The 25,043-nt window shown below is 44.8% G+C and overlaps 2 protein-coding genes across 3 annotated transcripts; both read left to right on the top strand.

Moving 5' to 3' along the window:
- Window positions 1-320: 320 nt before the first annotated feature.
- On the top strand, window positions 321-10,981 carry LOC115539714 (uncharacterized). 2 transcript variants are annotated; one of them, XM_030350485.1, is made up of 11 exons: window positions 321-431; window positions 3,359-3,566; window positions 4,231-4,351; window positions 5,008-5,113; window positions 5,708-5,795; window positions 6,001-6,134; window positions 6,267-6,462; window positions 7,697-7,723; window positions 8,240-8,339; window positions 8,645-8,723; window positions 9,085-10,981. In XM_030350485.1, exons 1-11 carry the CDS (start codon window positions 336-338, stop codon window positions 10,111-10,113), a joined length of 2,184 nt encoding a protein of 727 aa, XP_030206345.1. In that variant the 5' UTR covers window positions 321-335; the 3' UTR covers window positions 10,114-10,981. The 2 variants fall into 2 exon arrangements, with proteins under 2 accessions (XP_030206345.1, XP_030206346.1); XM_030350486.1 differs by lacking the exon at window positions 7,697-7,723.
- Window positions 10,818-22,776, top strand: LOC115540332 (transmembrane protease serine 6-like). Its single transcript, XM_030351504.1, has 17 exons — window positions 10,818-10,892; window positions 11,678-11,825; window positions 12,629-12,771; window positions 13,466-13,533; window positions 14,650-14,825; window positions 15,335-15,542; window positions 15,937-16,064; window positions 17,498-17,610; window positions 17,968-18,077; window positions 18,469-18,611; window positions 18,872-18,970; window positions 19,171-19,284; window positions 19,835-19,951; window positions 20,128-20,296; window positions 20,658-20,935; window positions 21,266-21,402; window positions 21,878-22,776. Exons 1-17 carry the CDS (start codon window positions 10,818-10,820, stop codon window positions 22,040-22,042), a joined length of 2,391 nt encoding a protein of 796 aa, XP_030207364.1. The 3' UTR covers window positions 22,043-22,776.
- Window positions 22,777-25,043: the final 2,267 nt, after the last annotated feature.

Genomic DNA, 25,043 nt, shown 5'->3' with positions numbered 1-25,043 from the left:
GGATTTTGACGTCATTCAGTAGGCTATATTATTAATTAATTCAGTCATTTGGAATTTTTTTTCTTCTAAGAACAGTAAAAAGTCAATATCTTAATGCATGTGTGCTATTTGATTAGTGAATAGTGAAGTTTAACTATTTGGTAGATTATGGTCTTTCAGGACGTCAACTATGTTTGAAAAGTGTTCCCAACAGTCGCAGTCTGTAGCCTATGTCAATCTTTGTCACATTGAGATTTTAACACAATTAAGACACAATTTAAATGTGGAAAAATTTCGTCGTAGGCTCACGCATATTTGTGGTTGGAAACGCACTTTTTTCCCATTACGTTGACTGAATGTTGACGGAACGTGACTATACCGAGAACTGTGACTCTGCGGTCACGCTGGAACCCCCCCTGACAAACATTTTTACTTCCACCTTGATTGAACTCGTAAGCAACATGATGTGTGATTGCCTAATTCTTTATTAATGCTTACATTCTTACAAATATACTTATTGTAAGTCGCTTTGGATGAAAGTGTCTGCTAAATGCCCTAAATGTAAATGTAAATATAATTATAATCCTAGGCTACCTCATCACAGCGTCCCTATCCTATCACAAGATCCATGACCTTTAATCATTGTTCCTGTAGGCTATACAATTAGTGCATTTCACAGAACATTAAATGATACCATATACAACTGTGAACCCTGTTTGAAATAGCCTACGTGGAACACTGAGCTGTCTAAATATCTAATTCAGGTTATTTCCTAAGCAGAAAGCAGTCTGCTCGCATTATATTCCCTCAGAACACCTTAAACTGACCAAAAACGACACGAACAGTTACAACGCACCTCGCTGATATAAACCTCTGTAAATGTTGAGATAAAAATATTTTTGCTTTAGAAACGTTAATATATATGGTTTCAGAAACGTACAAATACTAACGTGTTTCTCTGGCGACTTGGTTATTGAAAGAACATGGTCAGACACTTACATACAATTAGACATATATATTACAGAGCGCTACACGACGCAAAGACAGATTCAAACGATAAGTTCTAAAAACATTCTGGCTTGACCTTTGTTAATATTCATAAAAACACACTTTCTTCTAACCCCTACCTGCTCATAGTCCTTAATGAGATATCTCTGTATTACTTTATAATCTCTTCCTGCTCCTTAATGACCCGTCTCACTGTCTAACCCCACCTGCTCCTTAATGATCTGTCTCCGTACTCACGTCTAATCATTCCATAACTCTGTATTCACTGTCTAACCCCTACCTGCTACTAAATAACCTGTCTCTCTATTCACTCTCTAACCCATAACTGCTACTTGTAACCTGCCTCTGTATTCACTCTAACCCTTAACTGCTTCTAAGTAACCTGTCTCTGTATACACTGTCTAACCCCTACCTGCTACTAAATAACCTGTCTCTGTATACACTGTCTAACAACTACCTGCTACTTAATGACCCCGTCTCCATATTCACTGTCTAACCCCATACCTGCTACTAAATAACCTGTCTCTGTATCACTGTCTAACAACTACCTGCTACTTAATGACCTGTCTCCGTATTCACTGTCTAACCCCTACCTGCTACTTAATGACCTGTTTCTGTATCACTGTCCAACCCCCTCCCTGCTCGTTAATGGTCTCCCTATTCACTTTCTAACCCTACCTGCTACTTAATGACATGTCTCTGCATTCAGTGACCCATCTTTCTTTATATACTTTCTTATATTCAGAGTGCTATCGTTGCTTTTGCCACTTTGTGCAGCTGTTATGATCATGTCCTGTTTTGAAGGAAAAATTAATTTCCACTGACCTCTTTCAAACAGGTGACCAACATAATCCAACTGACTCCCCCTTCCCACCACACACACACACACACACACATACACACACACACGCACGCACGCCCGCCCGCACGCACGCACGCACGCACGCACGCACGCACGCACGCACGCACGCACGCACGCACGCACGCACGCACGCACACACACACACAGGCGCATACACAGACGCACACACACACACACACGCACGCACGCATGCACACTTGTTGCTGATTTTGGAGAAAGTTAGTTTATTAACTTGCCGCGCAAACCACATACACACACACACACGCTCAGACACAAACACACACACACACACACACACACACACACACACACACACACACACACACACACACACACACACACACACACACACACACACACACACACTTCAACTTACACATCCTGTTTTCTGAGTAGTGAACGTAGTTCCCATTGCAATGTGGTTAGGTTTCTTTTGCTACAGTGTGTGTGTGTGTGTGTGTGTGTGTGTGTGTGTGTGTGTGTGTGTGTGTGTGTGTGTGTGTGTGTGTGTGTGTGTTTGTGTGTGTGTGTATGTGGTTTGCGCGGCAAGTTAATAAACTAACTTTCTCCAAAATCAGCAACAAGTGTTCAACTAATTCCTAATTGTTTTTTATTGAAAGCGACTTACACTGAGTTCAGATAAAGTACATGTATTTCAGATGCAGGTCATCAAGGAGCAGGTCAGAGTAAGGGCATCTTGCTCTCGGATGCATACACAGTAAACTCAAGACATCGTAGATCGGTCCCAGTTAGTTTCGGCTGGGACTCATACACCGTAGCCACTAGACAATCCCAAGACATTGTTTCTAAGGTACACATCATGACCAATCTGACCGGGAACGAAAGTTAATGACAATCTAAAGTGATGGGTGTTTTTATGCTATGCATAACATATATATATATTTTTTTTTACATATACATGTAAATATATATGTATATATATATGTAATTGACACAGAGCAGCAAGTGGTTTTAGAATTTGTACATTTGTCAAGAGGCAAAGTGATTCATAATCATACATGCAATACTGTATGGTCCATATACATTACACTTGGCATGACAAGGCAAAGGACCGTAAGTCACCTACATGCTTCAGACATAGACAACAGCAGTGTTAATGAGAACAGAAAAACATGCGAAGGTCTAGTGTTACAAAATAAGGCATAACATGTGATGTAATACAGAGAGCTTTGCAGGTAATATTATTTTTTCGCCTCTTAAAGGCCAACAAAAGACGAGTGTGAAAGGACGTTGCGGTCAGAACAAGACAAGAACAAAAAAAAAATAGGTCTGTGGTGCGACGGCAACATTACAGACACATGATTTCATGACCCGAAGGAGTCACAATTCTGCTTTTTAGTTCACCTGTTGCGGGGGGGCTTTCCCTGGCTACGTGTTAGCATACACGTGAGGCGTGGCGATACTGAAAATAACAGGAAGGCGGTTGTGGTGGTGAAACCAGCAGACATTGCTCCTCTAACGGGTATCTCTTTGTTCTCCATCGTCCAGGATGAGGAGGAGCAGCAGAGGTATTTGAACGGCAGTGCTACCGAGCCACGCAGCCTTCTGCTTGGGCCACTGAGGACCTACCTTGGTGAAGACTCCCATAGGGCCAGAGACATGGGGAAATGGGGATGGCGAGTGGACGCCTCCCGTTGGTCTCTTCAACTGCTGCTGCTCCTGGCCTCGTCACTGACTCTGGCTACCGACCTTCCCGGTGAGTGATTCATCCTGCGCTCAACAAGTAAACACGGCCCCTTCGTTTCTGTTGAGGGACTGTGATGGGGATATGAACAGGCACTGTTTTTGGGTTGTAGGTTCTGTTTTTTGAAAGAAACTATGATACTGTGCATTTTTATCGTCCTCCCCCGATAACTCTTTGATCGTAATACAGTTATTAATGATCCATTCTAACTAGAAGGTTAAATACATAGTTAAACAAGTGCTTAAAGACAATGGTTTTAAGAGGGGCTATTTATGAACCACAAAATATGCATGCACGTTGTCCTTTAAAACAGGACAACAATATTCATAGACAAAGTGCCTGTAAGGGATTAAAATCAACATCTTGTAGACCGAATATTTGAAACAGGAAAACCATATTGTTAGACAAATGGTCTGTAAGGGATTAAAATCAACACCTTGTAGACGGGCCGGCCACACTAGAAATCCTCTTATGAAAGGTCAATCGTAGGCTACTGCTCGCAAACATTTTCTCGTAGAATATATCTGTAACTAAACAGAACTCACGGCATAATCCCAACCAGCTTCAGGTTCTGGATTCAGCTCAGGTTCGGTGCGTCTCTGGATAAGCGTTTAATCAAAACAGCCCCAGCGTCCCGGGAAAGCTGTAAAATCACCTTTCTGTCTCCATCCCCCAGGTCTCAAATGTCTGTGTGACTTCAACACCACCATCTCCTGTGATTGGAACAGCTCGGCCCAGTCTCCTCCCATCACGGCTGCCACCTCATGCAAGCTCAAAGCCGAAAAGATGCGCCCCCGGTATTCACACAAGTCCCCTCTGGATCATTAGTTTCAACCATTATGATGATATGTTGTTTAACCGTATGAAGGTGTAAAAAACCTGCAGTGTCCTGAGTCTCTCCCATCGGGACGGAGAGTTGAGCGTAATTTATAGTTGCGATGCACTGTTTGCGAAGTGACAGGCAGTCACACACAATCATGGCATTTATATCGGGACTTGGCTATGGACTGCAACTCTATGCTTGCGGACCTTCAAAACTTCAGAAGTGCGTGACACATAACAAATCACTGTGCAATCGATGCGCCAGGGCAGTGATTGCGTCTTTTTCACATCAGCTCATGCCGTTAATGTACGGCCCGTATACATTAGGTTTTACAAGTCCAAGGTACAGTATGTAGAATAAATCTGACCGACAATAGTGAATTGCTACTTCAGTGTAATAGCCACTATGTACAAACAAAACAGACCACACTAGAATAACATTGAGTAGAATAGTATGGCATAGAAAAGAACATAGAACCTAGAACTAGAATATCATAGAAACAAACAGCACTTGAACTGACAGAGCTAGAATAACATAGGCCATAGCTAAAAAAAAAAAAGAACAGGATTAGAATAGAACAACAGAAATTACTATAATGAAACTCTGACACTAATGCTGCTTTCATTACAGTGGTGGACCAACTAGCTATAAATCGGAATGTGATATGAGGCCCCGGGACCCTGCTCACCCAGCCTTACGAGCATGCAGCCTGGTCTTACCACCAACATTGAGCCAGGTAACCCTAACTCTCTTTTCCCCCAACCTACCCCTCAAGGTCACCCTAACCCTCTTCCCCCTACCCCTACCCCTCAAGGTAACCCAACCCTCTTCCCCTAACCCTACACATCAAGGTAACCCTAACCCTTTTCCCCCTACCCCTACCCCTCAAGGTAACACTAACCCTCTTCCCCCTACCCCTACCCCTCAAGGTAACCCAACCCTCTTCCCCCTACCCCTACCCCTCAAGTTAACTCTAACCCTCTTCCCCTAACCCTACACATCAAGGTAACACTAACCCTCTTTCCCCTAACCTAACCATCAGGTAACCCTAACCCTCTTCCCCCTACCCCTACCCCTCAAGGTAACCCTAACCCCTCTTACCCTAACCCTACACATCAAGGTAACACTAACCCTCTTTCCGCTAACCCTACCCATCAAGATAACACTAACCCCCCCATCCCCTAACCAAGGTATCCGAACCATAATCAGCCAATTACCCCTAACTTGGTAGGCCAGGTAACCCTAATACGCAAACCCTGACCCTAAGCAAAATCCTGACCCTCAAGGGCTCAAGAATAAGTTTTCTCCTTGTTGACTTTTTTCCCCTCAGGGGTTTAGACTCAGCGATAAGTGGAAAATGATTCTGGACTGTGAGTCTATGAACACCACCACCATCGTCTACAGGCCAGCAGACTACAGTAAGTACTAAGCATTACCTAACCCTTTATTCCCTTTACTGCTCATAGCCCAGGGCCAACTTTAACACTGAAAACGCCTTTTTCTTGTTTTGTGTGTGTGTGTGTGTGTGTGTGTGTGTGTGTGTGTGTGTGTGTGTGTGTGTGTGTGTGTGTGTGTGTGTGTGTGTGTGTGTGTGTGTGTGTGTGTGTGTGTGTGTGTGTGTAGCAAAGCTGAAGAGACCCAGCACGCCTGAGGTCAACCTGACCGCCGTCTCCTTATTCTCTGAGGTCCCTAGATTAGACTGGATTGACGAGCGTGACATCCAACTGCAGTGGATAAAAGTGGGTCAACCATGGGGGGTAGGTGTGTGTGTGTTTGGTACACAATTTACCTCAACTCAAAGCAACAGCACGCAATACAACTCATTGCAACACGTCCTCAATAGGTCCATCACGTGCATCATGAAACTCTTCTTGTCGTTTTTTTATTAGGCTCAGAACATTACGATGGAAACCAGGTGCGATCCCCTGTGCCAGATGGAGTTAACCGGGCTGGAGAAGGGAGAGCAGTACCAGGCGCGCAGCCGAGTCCGTCATAGCAAGGACCTGTACAAATCAGAGTGGAGCGACTGGAGCCCTGTGTTGCAGTGGGTCTCTGCCGTCGGGACGGAAGTATCATCAACGACAGGTGAATGAAGAGCCGCCACAGGCCTTCTTCCAGATTGTACGTTGCGTTTACTTATAGGAGGAACCAGATGTGACTGCATGCTATCCAATACCACCACAGATCACAGCATCCTCTCCCAATGTCTCTGTTGGAAATCGTATGCAAACGAGAGATGGTAGGGGAACTGACCTTGCCCTGTGTTCTCTGGTCCTCAGAAAGAGAGTTTGTTATGCAGTGGGACAGGGGCGGATCTACTGGGGTGGCATGGGGTGGCAACTGCCACCCTAAAAAAAGCCTTGCCACCCCAGCTGCCACCCCAGTTGGCAGCGCAAAATTCATTTTTTTTTTTTTTTTTTTGCTTTAACAAGACATTTACAAAAGCGAGTTTCAAAGTCCGACTGCAAGTGAATGCAACCAGGAAATATTGCCCCATCCCGCCTGCCCCCCCCCCACGAACGAAGCAAGCGGCGCGGCAGAGAGACTACATTCTTGAGCAGGGCTGTGTATTACAGAAACATCATAGTTAAAGACTTAAGTTAAGATTGGAATGCCTTATAGCTGCATTGCAGGCGCGTGCCGTATGGGCAGGTGGGGCGGAGAACTCCCTGCAAAAGCATTCTCCCAAAAAAATAGTTCCTCAGTAAATCATTGCTCCAAGTTTATTTTTAATAATGTGATTGTCACATTAACAATCTATAGTTTCTGTAAGCTTTCCGACTATTTTTGTTCTGTTGATATCAAATTGATGGTGGCGATTCTAGTTGAGTTTAACGTGTCATGCAATGTGGGGCGGCGGAGCTCAACGACCGCGTCCCTCCGTATGTTTCTCGCATAACCCTGCAGGCTGCAATAAGAATTGCAATCCGCGCTAAAGACGCGCTAACAAACACAAACCCTTCTACACTCAGCTGGTTTTCCTGACTGTTTACTTCATGTGCCTCCTTTTGTATCAACAGTCATTCCATTTGATTATATTAAACTTTATTGTCATTGAACCAAGTAACCATTACTTGGAAAACAAAATGCAAGTCATCTTCTGTAAATTATTTACAAATGGCCATCTCTAATCTACTTGGTTGCACAACTGTCTGAACTTTTATAAACCAATATAAGTCATCAATAATTAATAATAAAACAAGCTTCACATCAAGAGCAAAAAAAATAATAAGGTAAACCCAAAAGGTCTTAAATACTTAGAAATTAAAGATATAAAAGAAGAAAGAGAGGGAAATCTTTGATAGCACTTCCCCTGAATGCCCATTTGGCTCTTCCAAGCATGCAGGTAATACACTCTACTTTGGGAGTTATTCTATGTCACTGCACTTTGAGGGTGGCATTGTATGTAAATTATTGGAATCGGTGAATAAAGTGATATTTGCACTCAAGTTGGACTGATGATTGACATCTGATAGGAATATCTCATGGACCAATGCCAACTTATTGTTAACTAAAGTACATATTGCAGCTCTCTTTGCATATATTTTTAGCCCCATGCCCCTGCTGGTGTAATAGTGCAGGTGTTTGTTGTAAGGCAGGTTGATTTTGTAATTATTCAGTAATAAATAATTTATTACATTTTGTCTGAAACCTTTTATGTTTAAATGTAAGGCTTTACTCATCCCACAATAAATTAAATATAATGTTATTGAGTCAAAATATCTAAATGTGGGGGCTTTCCAAGTAAATATTGATTGATATGGCTTTAATTAAATCGGCATACTGTATATACTTCTGCCATAGGGTGCCACCCCTCAAAATCTCCTGTCCCCCTCTTGCCACCCCATGAATATTTTTCTAGATCCGCCCCTGCAGTGGGAAGCTCTGGTGACAGCAGTCGTAGGTGCAGTGGTGTTTCTGTCCTTAGCCATCATCGTCTGCAAGACAGACAGAGAGACCTGGTACGTAGAGAGCCAAGTGTTGACGTCCACACAAGTAAAGTGTTTCCTAAAAGTGTTTGTGTGTGTGTTTTTGTATGTCTCATGAATCTGACTTTGGATTAATATCAAAAGCCCGACGAAAGAAAGGCTTTTTGAAGCCTGTAGCAGAGTGGCAACTGTCAAAATATTTTCTTCGTTAAAATTGTCGGACACTGACTTCTGGATCTGAGATGAGCTTTTTGCAAAAACCCTTGCCTTGTCACACTTTTAATTGATTATGTGATTGGTTGGTTGGTTGTTTGACTAGGGTTGCTTTTGTGTTTCAGGGTGTTCATGGTGAAGAAGATCAGTGGTCCTCCTCTGCCAAACCTGGATCACTTACTCGGTCCTGAAGGCAAATCTCCGGTTAGCTTTAAAATGTTTAGAAATGTTCCTGCTTCTAGAAACTTTTTCCAGCACCTCTGCAATGAAACCAAAATATTAGGCCAGTTAGGCCTCTGATTAAAGCAACAAATCAGCATGGGAAATACTTTTTAGAGGATTTACAAAAGTTGACAAAAGTACTGTGTATAGAGAAAACATGTAGCAACTAGGCTGGCAGTGGCTGAGTGGTATTGGCTAGGGGTGTCCATGAGCAAGACGCCGTCCCTTTCCTGCCCCTTAATGACATGCATCCTATTCCCTCTACGTCACTGTTAATTCCTCAATATTAGATGATGATACACGCCACATTAAAACACACATTTCTCCATTGGTCCTCCTCAAGGTTTGGCTGAAGCCTGGCTTCCCCAGCGAGTCCCATCACACCCTGACTGCTCTAGATTTGATCTCCTCAGTGGAGGTCACCAGCCGGCAGCCGGCAACACTGAACCTCAAGGCCTCCAAACACAGCCGGTCTGCACCACTTGCGCAGAAGCTCAAGGCCGCCACCTGGTGCTCCAACCCAAGCTATCCCCACCTGCTCCTCCACGTCGAGGCCCACCCTCACCTGAAGCCCTGCAGCGCCGACTCCCCTTACGGACCCATGGGCGGGGGAGCCGTGGGTGAGGCGGCAACGGGAGGAACAGAGGAGTATCAGGGGGAGGGCGGAGAAGGAAGGGCTCCATCTGACCTGAATCTACTCAACATGATCCCCGGCGCTCCTATCGGCACTACCGGGTCCATGAAGTTCTGCAAGAGATACGAAGAGGTGGGAGAGGGAGGAGGCAGCACGGCTGAGGGTGGGTCTCAAGGTTCAGAGAGTCAAGAAGAGGAAGGAGAAGAATCGCCGATTGAAAAGTTGCTGAGTCAAGGATTCGTCCGGGGAGATATCATAGGTCAGGGATCACTGGAGGTTTGTTTGGACTATGAAAAGGTCGGGTCACTGGAGGTTTGTTTGGACTATGAAAAGGTCGGGTCACTGGAGGTTTGTTTGGATCATGAAAAGGTCAGTTCACCGGAGGTTTGTTTGGACTATGAAAAGGTGGGGTCACCGGAGGTTTGTTTGGACTATGAAATGTTCAAGTTGCTTGAAGGTAGAGCCATGAGCCCTGACTCAGGTGTAGGCAGTGGGGGGGAGGAGCAAGTCAGTGTGGAGAGCCTGGAGGGTGTGGATTTCTCTCTTGGCACCAAAACATTTACATTTCCTCCGCTTTCGGGCAAAGAACTACGACTCCCTGGTTCACTCATCGAGAGCTCCCCGTTTTTCCCAGGGCAAGGACCGAGTTCATCCTTGTCATTTAATTCGGAAGATGGCGTTTCCATGACGAGTAAAACCACATTGCTGCCCTCTAGTGGCGGATATATGCCAGTGTAAACACAACTGAAAACTGAAAATACCTATCATCATATTATCTATGCAACGTCAATATTCAAGTTATTTTTTTTTTGGGGATATTTGCATTAAAAACTGATTATTAATTATTCACTATGAACTTTCGCACTCATTGTTAGGCTACACATTGAAGTGGTGGCATAGGCTTATCGTTCATCCTTAAACCCCTAACAACCTATGATAACTGCTTTATTTATATTCCATAGCATATGTTAAGCATCAACGAGGGTTTAACGTTTCAAAGAGACCAATCATGTCTCCTTAAATAGAGTACTAATAGCGTAGGTGAATACAGCCCTTTATAGCTGTAGCTATAGTCCGAGGTGAATCTATTTTAACAGTTTTTGTTCCCTTAAAGCGCTGTTGCTGGGTGTCAACCCTTTACGTCACGAACACCTGTTGCCTGCAAGCTTCGCACTCGCAGCTTCACCTGAAGATTGATGGATCAGATGACGTCTCGTATTTTCGTTTTTTTTAAATTGCGAATGATTGTGAGATCAACACAGCACTAATATGAAACGAATTGGATATAGGTGATCTTTGGAAAATATTTGACCGATATTTATCTTTGGACACATAAGCCTAGAATCGGCGACGTTTTGCGAGGAGCAGGCAGGTGTTGGTGATCCTTGAATGTGAGTGTGCAAGACTAATGGTTATTCCCAGAATTAACTGCGCGTTTTGTAATGGCTCCCCGGCATGGCTCCACCGAACTGCGGGTCAAGAACTCTGGGGTGTCACCTGTGGTAGTGGATCAACAGGTAAATGCTGCGACGGACAAGCTTGACGGCTTTCACCTTTTCTTTGTGAACCGTATGATACATAATGTACATTAAACCAAATAATGAGCTATTTGTGTCTGTCTATATGTTTATATCAATAGGCTTATTGTAGAAAGTCATGTCAATTCGGCCTACCAAATGTCTATAACAATATCAATCAATCAATCAATCCACGACCTGATCCAACAACTTTAGTGCATACTGCACAATGCAGAATCTGGTTTGCCATGTTTCTCCGAATTAAAGAGATTATTTTCTCAAAATTCCGAAATAAGTTTTCATGGAGAATAAGCTCAACCCCACCGCTATAAGGCCTAGGCCTACTACATTTTAAACTTTGGACCTATCACTTTGAACAATGAACAGAAATTGTTATTTATGATAAAGATGATCTGAATTCCGAAATAATTATGTCATTAATTCAGAAAAACAGTACAATTCTGTTTTCCTGAAGTGAATGCATGACACTTCAGTAGCCTAGGTGAACTGAAGAATTAAATGAACCAACACAATGAGCAAGGGTTAGGCGAGGCAGTCGATGAAATGTTTATCATGCTCTCCAATTAAATGTAGCCTTTGCCAACCGATGCCCGCAAAACAACGAGAGGAACCACTATTAAAGGTTTTGCAACTTGCTTCGTCATTACTTTTGACGGCACACCTTGGTTGAACTTTATTGCTTAACCATTTATCAGGCAAGCACGTATACAGGTAGGCCCCACAACGTGGGTCAGTGTTCAGGGTTGTTGTTGGACCCCTACTAGCTCCAGGGAGCGGCTCCATGGACCGACGGGACCGAGATAACCGTTGTGAAGAAGTCAGAGTCCTGCAAGTATCTCCTGGCCGTCCTCCTGGCCCTCGTCATCGCCGTCGTCCTGGCAGGAGGCGCGGCCCTTGTGTGGTACTTCCTGGGTGGGAACCATGATCTCTCACACACACACACACACACACACACACACACACACACACACTCACTCACTCACTCACTCACTCACTCACTCACTCACTCACTCACTCACTCACTCACTCACTCACTCACATATACACATATACACATGCACGGGCTTGCCTGGGCTGAAGCCCCAGGGCCTACGCCGATCGGGGGGCCTATCATGAGCTGCAGTAAAAAAAAAAATATATATTTATTTTTTATTTATATATTATACTGGCCCATGATAGGCCCCCGGATCGGCGAAGGCCCAAGAGAATGTGATTTTTTGTTTGGGGCTTACAAAGATCAACAACGGCAAAATGTCGGAAATAAGTTACACATCTTCATTGTAAGATCCCCTCTCAGGGGGCCTACGAAACCTCAGCCCCAGGGACCAATGGCAGGTTAAGGCAGGCCTGGGCACACATGCATAAATACAACACTCTTGATTGATTTACTAATTTATTCTCATGATAGCTTGATTAGTTTATTGGTAACCTGATTACTGAATGAGGATTGCTGAATTAATTTATGAATTGATTAGCAGATAATAGATTGGTTGCTTCTGGTCAATTTTCTTGCTGTCTCTCTGTCTTCCATTTATTTGTTGGTTATTGTATTGATGAGTTCATTGGTTCATTGATTTTTCAGTGTTTATTGGTTTATTCCCTGTGTGTGTGTGTGTGTGTGTGTGTGTGTGTGTGTGTGTGTGTGTGTGTGTGTGTGTGTGTGTGTGTGTGTGTGTGTGTGTGTGTGTGTGTGTGTGTGTGTGTGCGTGTGACAGATTATAGGGTGTGGGTGCGGGAGCCGAGGGTGCAGCAGCAGTACACCGCCTACTTCTCCATCCTAAACAGGGAGCTGACTAATGATCTGACCTCTGACACCAGCCCAGAGTTCAGGAGCCAGGCCAGACATGTCCAGGACCTGGTCAGCCTCAAGCTTCATTTATGTGTCTCTCCGGCGTGGCCAAAAGGGGAATTGTACTGTTCTCTCCAGACCAGTACAATTACAACCTTAGTGGAGATCAAAGGAGTATTGAGCCACCACTTAAAAAGCCAGGGATTAGAGACCTAAGACGTAGAGACACACGACGTATAGGCCCAAGACGTAGAGATCAATGACGTAGAGAACCATGATGTAGAGACAGACGACGTAGAGACCGACGACGTATAGAACAACGACGTAGAGACCGACGATGTAGAGATCATCGACGTAGAGACCCAAGTGATAACCATATTATTCCTTTATGTAATGTCTTAGTTAAACACAAAAACATAATATCAGTAATATGACAGCGGTTGTAATTGATGACAATTGTCTCCTTTTGCTTCCTTCTAAAAATGTGGAACAAGTACTACATCATTCAGAATATCACAATGACACCTTTTAAAATAAGATGGGTGTGAAAAGTTCTAATAATCTACACTGGAACAGACGTAGAAATAACTTCTGGAAAAAGGAACTATTCAGCACGGTACTCGGGTATAAGAAGTACTTGGATATGACTGATACTTGTGCTTTCAGATATAGACGTTGTGGTATAACTTGAGCTGTGCTGTCTCATGGCTACAGTTAAAAATACTGTAGGAAACAATCTCTCCTTTTGTCCTCTGTTATTCAGGTGGAGAAAATAATCACAGATTCAAGTCTCTCTCGGTACCTCAACTCCACAGCTGTGTTCGCTTTCGGGTATTGGAAGCGATGTTTCATGATGTATCGAAAGAAAGAATTATAAAGGACTGAAATGAAACTGGCTGCACTTCATTGGCGGTTCCACTTCCCCTCTTTAACTTCCCCTCAATCCTTGGTCTAACAGCATCTTTCACATTGGAGAGCAGATTTATAGCAGGCAGGGGGGAGCGGGGAATTACATTTGATAAATCATCAGAAATTTTCTGCAGACTCATTTCCATGAGCGAGGACGTCTTCCGCCAATAAATGCGATACGTCGGCACTCTGTGATGAGCTGCATCGGTTTCTGATTCATCATCTGTTCAATTCAAGGGGTTTCCAAGGAACCACCTGATACAATCGCTAGCCCCACCTGGCCTTGTCAAAAAGCATATGCTTCATATGCATCGTATTCATAGAGAAGTAGTGTGTATATGTAGTATCTTTCTATCTGATATTTTACATTGGGTACTATCTATTTAAATCAATAACATATTCATTGATAATTTTTTATCATAACTAGTATTGCTATGGTTTTAAGATATATGGCAAAACAGCTTATCCTTCTTTAGTGTTATTCTACCAGAGTTTACGTACACTTCCACCTTATCATGGATGTGTTTTCTTGCATCAAATGCATAACTGCAAAGCATTGAGGGCAATGAACACCTCTGAGTGACCCTCTTCGTTGACTTGCTCCCACAGCCCTACCAGGGTCTCCTCGCCAAATTCCCTTTTCCCTTCAGACAAATGGAACAACACATATGATGGAGGCAGGGAATTGAGGTTGATTGCTCAGGGGAAGTCCACAAAGGAGTTGAGGGGTTAATGAAGCGCAGCCTCTGAGTAGCCTGGTATGATGTAAAACATCACGGATATCCCTCTCAAAGTTTCAGTATTGAGGTGGTGCCATGACTTTACTTCACTATCATTTAGATATGACTTAAATCAAGCTAGCTTTATCACGTTTTTCCTGGTACAAATTCTTCATGCATTTCAAACTAACATTTTAATTGTAATCAATTGAATCTAATCAGTTTTTGCCCTTGCTCATAGTTAATCCTCCCTCCACCCTCCCCATCCCACCCTTTACCCTCCCTGCCTTCCCACCTTATCAACTTTATGTGCCTGCAGAGAGGGCAGTCTGGTGGTCCACTTCCGGGTGCTGCTGTCGGTGCCAGCCAGCCGGGTCGAGGCGGTGTCGTTGGGCCAGGTGGGGGACATCCTTCAAGAGGGCCTGACCAGGTACCAGCTGTGTCAGGAGGAGGGGCAGGGGTTCCTCCTGCAACCCGCCTCCCTCTCAGTCACAGGTGAGACGAGGGAAGAGTGGGAGGAGGGTATTGAGGGGAAAGACTATCAAAAGAAAACGATTAAAAGAAAAGGGGAGGTTTTCATGGACATATGCTGGACCAATCAAGTCTGAACCAATCAGGGTCACAGCGCTGAACCATTTAGCTCAGAAAAAATCAAAACATTAAACCCTGAACCAATCAGCCATGGACCAATCAGGTCCCAACACTAAACCAATCAGCCCTGGACCAATCAGGTCATAACACTAAACCAACCAGCCCTTGACCAATCAGGTCACAACACTAAACCAATCAGCCATGGACCAATCAGGTCACAACACTGAACCAATTAGCCCGCAAGTCAAGTAGATGTATTTGGTACATGGTAAATCATGCTCAAATACTGAAGTTAATGAAATGTGGCGGACGACCGAACAATCTCAACCCTGATCCAATCAGCTTTGAACAAATCAGAACCACCACAACAACTAACGCCTCCTCTCTCCTACCCGTTGGTCTAAACCCACCAGACTGTTACCACTACCAAAGGGTGGAGACCGGGAGCCTCCCTGTGGCCCTGGGGGGCCCAGACGCCAGGCATTCCTCCTGCCTGTGGCACCTGCAGGCAGCCCCTGGCTCCCAGCTTGAGGTCAGCGTGGAGTGGCCGCTGCCCAGCTGTGGAGACCAGCTGCTGCTGTATGACGCCCTGACCCCCAGCCCCAGCCAACTCATCACCTCGTGAGTGACTGGCGCATCAGCCTTTCAGAGCAGCTCTACCATGGTTACATAAGAGGGGGGGGGGGGGGGATGATAGTGTCGGGGATAGGCAGTTGGTCTCCCATTCGCACTCTCAAAGGAACTGGGTTTGATCCCTTATCTCTGAAACCGCTCCCTAACCTTTTTCTTGGCTCTCTCCAACTTATTTTATGTCTCCCTTCCTCTCCCTCCCTGCTCTCTCCCATCCTTCCAAACTTATCCCCTCTCCTACCCAACCTCCCATCCTCTGCCTCCCCCTCCCTCCCCCTCTCAACCGCCCTGCTCTCTCCCTCCTCTACCCGGCTCCCTCCCCCTGGCTGCTTCCGTCCCCTTTCCCGCTCTCCCCCGACTCCCTCCGTCCCCCTCCCTCCCCCAGAGTGTATGGCTGCAATAGGCTGGAGCCTGCGGTTCGAGTGCTCTCTTCTGGCCAGTGGATGGCGCTGGTGTGGCAGTACAGCTCCCCATGCTCCGTCTCCCTGTCGGCTCAAGCCTGGGAGAAGCAAGGTAGGAGGAGCCTCCGAGACGACAAGAAATCAAAGGAAACCACCTACTTACCTTGACAGCATCATTCTCAAACTATATGTTGCGTGAGTGTTACACCAAGGTCATTGTGCTAACCTTTCTTTCCACGACCTTGTTCAGAGAAAACACTAATGATCAGTCTGACGAAGGCCTGGGATCGAAACGTTAACACTCATAAAGACTTGGTTTAATCTGAGCCTTTTATACAATTCACACGCACGCTTCTTTCACACTCTGACATAATGTAGTTCGGATGTGAAAGTCCCTCCAATTTAAGGTAAAACATTCACATTATTTATTCCGGTAACTTGAGGAACACATAGACTCATAGAGTATCCAAAATATGGGTGTAAAAATGTATATGATGTCACCCATTGGTCCACACAGCGCATACAACAGTTTACAGGGTGTAGATCCTTCCACAGGGGTATTGGCATATTCAGAATCAGAGACTAGCCATATTTGGCACATCAAGGAAGAGACTTGAAAGGCCCACTCGCTCCAGTCAAAGCTCCAAGCTAAAAATGTATTGGCTCTGTATTACGACAATAAATTAGATTTCCTTTTTTCGACTTAGGATAGTAGATTGGTTACTCTACCACCAGCTACCACAAACCAATAGAAGGAAGTCACACAGATGAAGTGAGCCTTTATTTAGCTGGCTTTAATAACCAGAACAAAGACCTCCTGCAGGCAGGAGACAGGAAGAAGAACATCATCAAAATGTCTTCCTCTCAACATGCAACTCGCCTGCCTTTATCTGCCCCGGGCGCCTGTCTGGGACACTTCCCATATTGTTGCTAGGTCAGCTCCAGGCTGAGTATCTGTTCTCTGATGCCACACTGCTACTCAGCAAGGGTTTTCTACTGGGAACCCCCAGGATTGGAAGATGAATGCTCTCAACCGCAAGGCCAACTGACAAACAAGTGATCGGTTATAGCGTTCTTACGGAGTAGGTTCACCCTAGAGTACAGGGACAACGGATGTTAACTAACCTCTTCGGCTAACTCTGGCTCATTTACAGTTTGACTGTAGATTAGTGGGCTTAATAAGATAAAAGGACAAGTGTTGCTCCAGAATTCTTTCTTGGTCCTAATATGGTCCCTTTTCAATACCACTCTATTTTGCACATTGTATTTTTCCCTCCAGAGGTTCTTACAAGTGAAGCCAATGCAGACGTTGACTTTTTGAGGTTTGGGAAGAAGAACTATCCCAGAATGCATTTAGATTCTAATTTGACCAATGAAAAAGTGCATACATGGTGTAATATACGTAAGAACACAAATTTCTCCCCAATGAGTTAATCTGAAGCTCCGTAGGCACAGGGTTGGAACTTTGAGGCAGCAATGTTACGTAGACTGTTCATGGACCGTGCAATCGAGTCACTGTTTGGTCTGTCTACCTCTCCCCTCTAGAGTGCAATGGCAGTATTGGTCTGGAAGCAGTCTCAGGGGTTCAAGGTACCCTCAGGACACCCTTCTACCCAAGCTACTACCCGCCCGACACCAACTGCACCTGGACCTTCACTGTGAGACCTGCTCGCTTCATCCGTCCATCCACCCATTGATCCATAGATTAGCTATCCTTCCATTCGATTAACAATTCATCTATGAACCATTCAACCAGCAATTAACGATCTATCCATCTATTAATTAACCATCCACAAATCAATAGAGTCTGTCTTTCTCTCCGTCTGTCTGTCTGTCTGTCTGTCTGTCTGTCTGTCTGTCTGTCTGTCTGTCTGTCTGTCTGTCTGTTTGTCTGTCTGTCTGTCTGTCTGTCTGTCTGTCTGTCTGTCTGTCTGTCTGTCTGTTTGTCTGTCTGTCTGTCTGTCTGTCGGTCTGTCTGTCGGTCGTTCTTTGTGTCTCTGTGCATTTTCCACCAGATGCCTAGCTTGGCCTACGGCCTCTCTCTGGAGTTTGAGGGCTATGAACTGACCAGGGCCGGCTTCCAGCAGCCATGCACTCAGGGCCAGTGGCTGGTCGAGAACCGCAGGTACCAACATCCACTGAAGGGAGAGAAGGGAGATGGAAGGAGACAGGGGGGCAGGAATCAAGAGGGTTGGAGAAAAGGGTGTAAGAGACAGAAGATTTGGGGTCATGTCACAAGATAGTATAATGGTATTGCAAACAGCATGGCTACCAAGGACTAATTAATAGAATTTCAATTTGCAGAGGGCACAAATGACCATTCTTAAAACTGTGGAACCTCTAAGCATTACGAGTTCACTAAGGGATTGAACATAAAATTAACATTAGAGACGGTAGAGACAGATTCATGAAAGCAATTATATATATTATATTATGTTTGTGCTTGTTTTGTTTTGGATTGTGTTATTTGTGCTTGTGTTGTTGTTGTTGTTGTTGTTGTGTCTGACCACCATTAGACTGTGTGGAACCAGAGGCCTACATCCCTACAGAGAGCGTCTGTTTGTCCTGTCCACCTCCACTACCGTCCGCATGACCTCTGATGTGGCTCTCACTGGGCCAGGCCTCCAGCTGCGTTACAGCCTCTTCAACCTATCAGAGCGTAGGTCCTGCCCACACACTGCTCAGCCATTGGTCCATTGTTTGACCCACTGAAAGAGGAGAGTACTGGAATAAAAAAGATACAACTACACTAAATAAGGACGGAAAATACATCTATACACACATTATGAGTAGCAGCAATATAAATCTACATTAGAGTCGAGTTTGACAATATTGACAGTATATGTTCCGTATGTAAACTATACATTAGTGATTGCAAAGTGTGTGTGTGTCTGTATGCGTGTGCTTGTGTGTTCATAGCATGTCCCGGTCAGTTCCTGTGCACTGTGAACGGTCTTTGTGCCTCTGCCTGCGATGGGATCAAGGACTGCCCAAACGGCCTGGACGAAGAAAGCTGTGGTAAAAACTGACAAATATACAATGAATCTCTCAGAAGATTATTAGATCAAAAACCAAACAAAAATGAACGGACTAATGCACGAGCAAAAAACCCCAGCCACATGTCATCATAGCCCCTGAGGAAGTATCTTTACCACAACCACTACTATTTCTTTTAAAAATAATTCACCACGTTTGTGTGTTTTCCCTTCGTGTGTCAGTATGTGTGGCACAGTACCAGTGTCTGGTTGACCGTCGGTGTGTGGACTACCACAAGGTGTGTGACCAATACCCCGACTGTCCTAACGCCACTGATGAGGAGAACTGCACTGAAAGTAGGAAACACACGCACACACGCACACACAAACACACACACACAAAAACGCACGCACACATATATATATTGTGACAACCCGGCCCGGGCCAATTAAGGAGATGCAGAGCACCTGAGGAACATGTTGCTCTTGTACGGAGAGACCGGTCCTCGTGGGTGATGGGGATGCCACCCACGAAGGATGGGATAGTTGATTCCTCCCGGGTTTTTATGTTCTTTTGTGTTTCTTCAGCGAGAGACATTATGTTTGAGTTTGGAATAAAACATGCCTTTTTGTTTTTTCCCCGCGAAATGGCCTCCTGTTTGGGAGGAGGTGGTTCCCTCACCGTGCCGGGTTGCCACAATATATACAGACACACACGCACACACGAACACACACACACGCGCTTATCTTCACGGGGTCAGTGGAAACAGTAAGTCAAGTCTTCCAGTTTTTAAACATCTGCATGTATCTATATTTCCTCTTTGTGGGTGGGTGCCTCTGCGTGTGTGTGTGTGTGTGTGTGTGTGTGTGTTCATGTCTGCGCGCACATGTGTGTGTGTGGTGCCAGGTGTGCAGTGTACAGACATGACCTATGCGTGCGCTGACGGGACTTGCCTGAGGAAAACCAACCCAGAATGTGACCTCATCACAGACTGCCCAGACGGCTCCGATGAGACGCCCTGCGGTGAGAGAGAGAGAGAGAGAGAGAGTTCATGAAACTGAAACAGCTGTGACTTCTGCTATTGAGGTTCTTGTGCATGAGTTTGCGTGTGAGTCAATTAGTGAGGTGTGTGTGTCTGTCTTTGTGTACACATATAATGTGTGGTGTGTGCATGCCATGTATGTGTCTGTGTACATTAGACTGCGGCATCAGTCAGATCACCAGCCGTATTGTGGGTGGAGTCAACTCCTCTGAGGGGGAGTGGCCGTGGCAGGCCAGCCTGCAGGTCAGAGGTCAACACGTCTGTGGCGGGGCGCTGGTCTCAGACCAGTGGGTGGTGACTGCCGCTCACTGTTTCTACGACGACCGGTACGTGACTTCTGATGTGATTTCAGTGTGTGGGATCGTTTTAGCTCAGGAGGTGGAGCAGTTGTCTTGTAACCGAAAGGTTGCAAGTTCGATCCCCAGCTCCTCCTAGCTGAGTGTTGATGTGTCCCTGAGCATGACACTTAAACCTAACTGCTCCCGACGAGCTGGCTGTCGCCTTGCATGGTTGACTCTGTCGTCGGTGTGTCAAATGTGTGTCTTAACTGAGTCGCTTTGGATAAAAGCGTCTGCTAAATGCCCTAAAAGTAAATGAAATGCACCTCTTCCCTGTTTCTGTCTAAACCTGTGGTCTCTCTCTCACTCTCGCTCTTTTCTCTTTTATTCCCTCCTCTCCCTTGCCCAGCCTCCTCAACCCCTCCGTGTGGCTGGTGCATCTGGGCAAGCTGCTGCTGAACCGCACCGGCCCGTACGACGAGGTGGTTCCGGTGCTCAGCATCCACCTGCACCGTTACTACGACGAGGGCTCCCACGACTACGACCTGGCGCTGCTGCGTGTGCGGCGCTCTTCCCCCGCCCTGCTGGCCAGGCGCGTCCTGCCCGTGTGTTTGCCCCCACCCAGCCACCGGTTCAGCCCCAGCACGCTCTGCTGGGTGACGGGGTGGGGGGCCCTGAAGGAAAACGGTGGGCGGATTGCTACTAGTGGGCCGGGGCTGGTCCTATGGGTGGGGGAGGTGACATTGAAGGGATAGGTTCTATGGGTGGGGGTGGTTAGTGGTGTGGAGTTGTTTCTTTGGATGTGGGTGGGTAGGCGGTGGAGTCGCTTCTATGGGTGGGGTTGGTTGCATGGATGGGGTCGATCTATAGATTTATTCTCTGTAATTACTGCTACTTATTTTTATTGCATCGTTTTACCCTTGATTAGTAGTGTTTTTTTTTTAAATTCTAATGTTATATTAAATTTCCCGTCAGGGATTAAAAGTGTTGAATGATGCGTAACTCTTATCTCACCAGGAGAGGGCAGTAACGTGCTTCAGATGGTGGGCGTGCGGCTGGTCAGCGAGGTGTCTTGCGCCCGCACCTATGGAAATTTAGTCACTCCCAGAATGCTTTGCGCGGGATACCGCCAGGGTGGGCGTGACGCATGCCAGGTAGGATGACCTCACTCTGTGTATGACATCAGTTGGATGACATCACTTGCTGCCAAGCGACCGATAGCTAGCCTGTTCGGAAGGTCATACGATCGTACCAGAAATATACCTTGGACTGTACATAGTTATTACAAGTAATTAATGATTAACATTATGATCATCATCACATCATACATTTTTCTAAGGACACTTTGCTAATCTGAATCTGTCACCGTTGAATGTCAATTATATTATTTCTATCTATCTATTTATTTATTCTCTCCTTCCATCCCATCTTCCTTCCAACCGTCTCCCTCCATCCATCCTCCTGCACCCTCCTTTCCTCCACCCCTCCATCTACCGTTCCATCCATCCCTCCCCCCTCCTTCAATCCATCCCTCCCCTGCCTCCTCTTCCTCCTTCCATCATCCCCCCCTCCCCGACCTCACACTCCTTCCATCCTCATCCCTCCCCCTCTCTCTCTCCCCCCTCCCAGGGGGACTCCGGGGGCCCTCTCGTGTGTCAGGGGCCGTTGGGTCGCTGGTTCCTAGCGGGCGTGGTGAGCTGGGGCACGGGCTGTGGGCGCCCTGACTACTACGGCGTCTACTCCCGCATCACCAAGGTCTCCGTCTGGATCAGGGACATCATCCAGGCTCCCTGAGGGGCGGATGCCTCAGGTGTCACGAATGAACGTAGCGCCGGTATGCTACGGGCTGCGCTAACTGCCAGTGAGTGGCTGTGCCTTCAGGATGATGAAATACAACAAAAAACGATCCTGTTAAATATTTTATAATATTATATATTTTGTTTGTAAATCATATTTTAATAGCTATATAAAAATTAGGTAAATGTTTTTCATCCATTCTGTACATACATATGATATTTATAAGGGTTTTATTTTGCATCTGGTAATACAACCTTTGATAATTAATAAGAATATAAACAAATTTGAATGGAAGACAAAATATAGAAAGAATGGAAAGTCAGAGCGATGGTCTGTATTGAAACGAATGAACAGCAAGACTGGGGAGAAAACTTTGAAACAACGGCCTAAGTTTTTAACCAATTGGTGATGCTTCTCAGGATCATAAATATGCAGGCTTCCTTTAAAATGATGCTTCTCTCTGTATAATTGGTTTTAGAAGGCTTTCCATCCAGCCAGGAGCTCTGTGTGTAAGCTGACTTGCTCATTGTGACTAGTCAATAGGAAATATCTGGTTAACGTTTGGTAATAACAGTTTCATGTATGTGACTCTGGTGTATCAGTCACGCACAGCCTAAACCTGAATGGGAGATCTTACAATAATTCGCTTCTGATAATATTTCTTTGGTAATAGTCCAGAGACAAGTATCTTGATGTGTCAAAACAAAGCCAAATAAAAAATATAACTGCAAGCGGTGATTAATGGGGTCCGAGCAAAATGAAAAGTCAAGAACACACTAATGGAAGATACATAAATATGACATATAATTATGAAGAAAAGATGTTGATGTTCCCCTTAATGCCATACTGTGCCTCGGCTTTCAGGTGACTGGGCTGCAGAGCAATGACCGAATGTCATGTTTATCATGTTTATAATTGTCTAATCAGGATTCGAACTCTCAAACTAAGGATCACTAGTACAAAGCATTATCCCATTGAGCCACTGACAAACCTGAACTGTAGCCTCATTCACATGGTGAAAATGATTGTCTATTGATAAGCACACAACATCCAGAAAACTCCAAGCAAACATTTCTCAAATGAATTTAGGGCTTTCTTAAAAGCAAATACCTGAATAATCTTTGAAATTCTGGGGAATGTTGTCGACAAGATCACTAACGGAAGTAATATTAATATGACAGAGTTCATTATGAAGGAAAAATGGTTAACGAAGAAGTTCCCCTTAATGCAATACTGTGTCTTGGCAGTCGGATCCTTGGAAACGAATGAGCCGGAATGTTGATTGCCTAATGAATATCTGGTGCTGTTCAATGTTGTGTTTCTTAAATGAGTGGCCACAACAGTAAGTCATGTTCAGCTTGTTCATAATGCTCTAATCAGGATTCGAACGCTCAACCTAAGTCAGTACAAGGGTTTATCCCATTGAGCCACTGACATTCCTGAACTGCATGAAGCCTCATTCAATGGTGAAAAAGATGCATCTGATTTTAGAGATTAATATGATGAAAGAATTTTGAGTCCAGGTCAATCTTGTAAGGAGAAATAAGGCTAGTTCATAATTTTTTTAAATAGCGCCACCTTTGAGTGCAGTACCACAATTTTTGAGTACGACATCCGGCTCAATTTGGAACAGCACTCACATCTGAAAAAATTATAGTACGGATAGTATACTATAGTATATATTCCTTTAAGTATACTCATGGAAGTACGGGAACACGGCACAGGTCAATCTGGTGAGGAGAAATAAGCCTAATATAATTGTTTACAATAGCGCCACCTTTGGGTGCAGTACCACAAATTTGGGTTTATGGGTAGAGGGGGTTATTGGTAACCATACCTGCAAATTCTATGAGTTTTCTACTTACGGTAAGGGCTGCAGTATGACTTTTACAGAATTTGAGGGAAAAAAAAAACGACAGAAACAATGGGGGCCAAGCAGCTTCGGTGCTCGGACCCCTAAAAAGGGGTAATATGTTAGCATATTTAACTGCTGCGTATATGCATGATGTTAGCATGTTTAACTGCTCCATATATGTATGGTGTAAGTATGTTTAACTGCTTTGTACATGTATGGTGTTAGCATGTTTAACTGCTGCATTTATATGTAAAGCTAGCATGTTTAACCAAAGCAACACTACAACCCTTAGTCAATAAAGGTTTACAAAACAGCCCTTTTCTGTTTCCATCACTCCCCCAGAAATGAACCAGAACAGCCCCGGGGGGCGTTTCAGTAGAATTGGAATTGTATTAGACTGAACCACGATTAAATCTGTTCCAGTACCATGCTGTCCCACCGGGTGCTTGAACAATATCTATCAGGACTCTAAGATCAGCAAGGTCACTTGCAATGACATCTCAAGTCAAATCGATTTTTATTTGCCTTGACCTTCACAGTCATGACGCTTTACAGGCAACATTTTACGAGCGCCCGCCCACCGCCCAACCCTATTCATATTAATACGGTGGCTGCAAGGCAGCACAGAGCACTGTTGGTTTTATATTAATGGTAAAGAATACATTATTTTGCTTATTTAATATTTGTTTTATTTGGGTTTTAAATGCAAACATTCCTCCTGAGGACTATCCAGTAAGGAACTGCCGTATTTTTCTACTAGAAGACGTAGCTGCTACCAATATTTGAACTATTCAAATAGTTGCAATATATTATATGTTTAGGTAAACCATACTGGGACTATACGAAAAGTTGTGCTTTACCTGTGCTGAACTTTTAGAGCGATATGCAACTATCGTCCTATTGGAATTTGATTAATCTGAAAGAACACAGACTTTGCTTTTCTGGAAGGTGTGGTCTATTGAGGCACTTGATTATTCATTGAACAAACTGTTCGAGCAGCAAACACTATTCATCCAGTGTTTCAACCATTCTTCAGTCAAATGGTCATTTTGAAGGTTTCAAATGTATTTCAACTCCAGGGATTCAGCTAAGCCAACGCAACTCATAACAATATGTGACTTTGAAACTGAAATTATGTGGGTA

Source organism: Gadus morhua, chromosome 3 (genome assembly GCF_902167405.1).
Source record: "Gadus morhua chromosome 3, gadMor3.0, whole genome shotgun sequence".
Lineage (NCBI taxonomy): Eukaryota > Metazoa > Chordata > Actinopteri > Gadiformes > Gadidae > Gadus > Gadus morhua.
The sequence above is the reverse complement of the archived record's forward strand: the minus strand, read 5'-3'. Positions and strand labels throughout refer to the sequence as shown.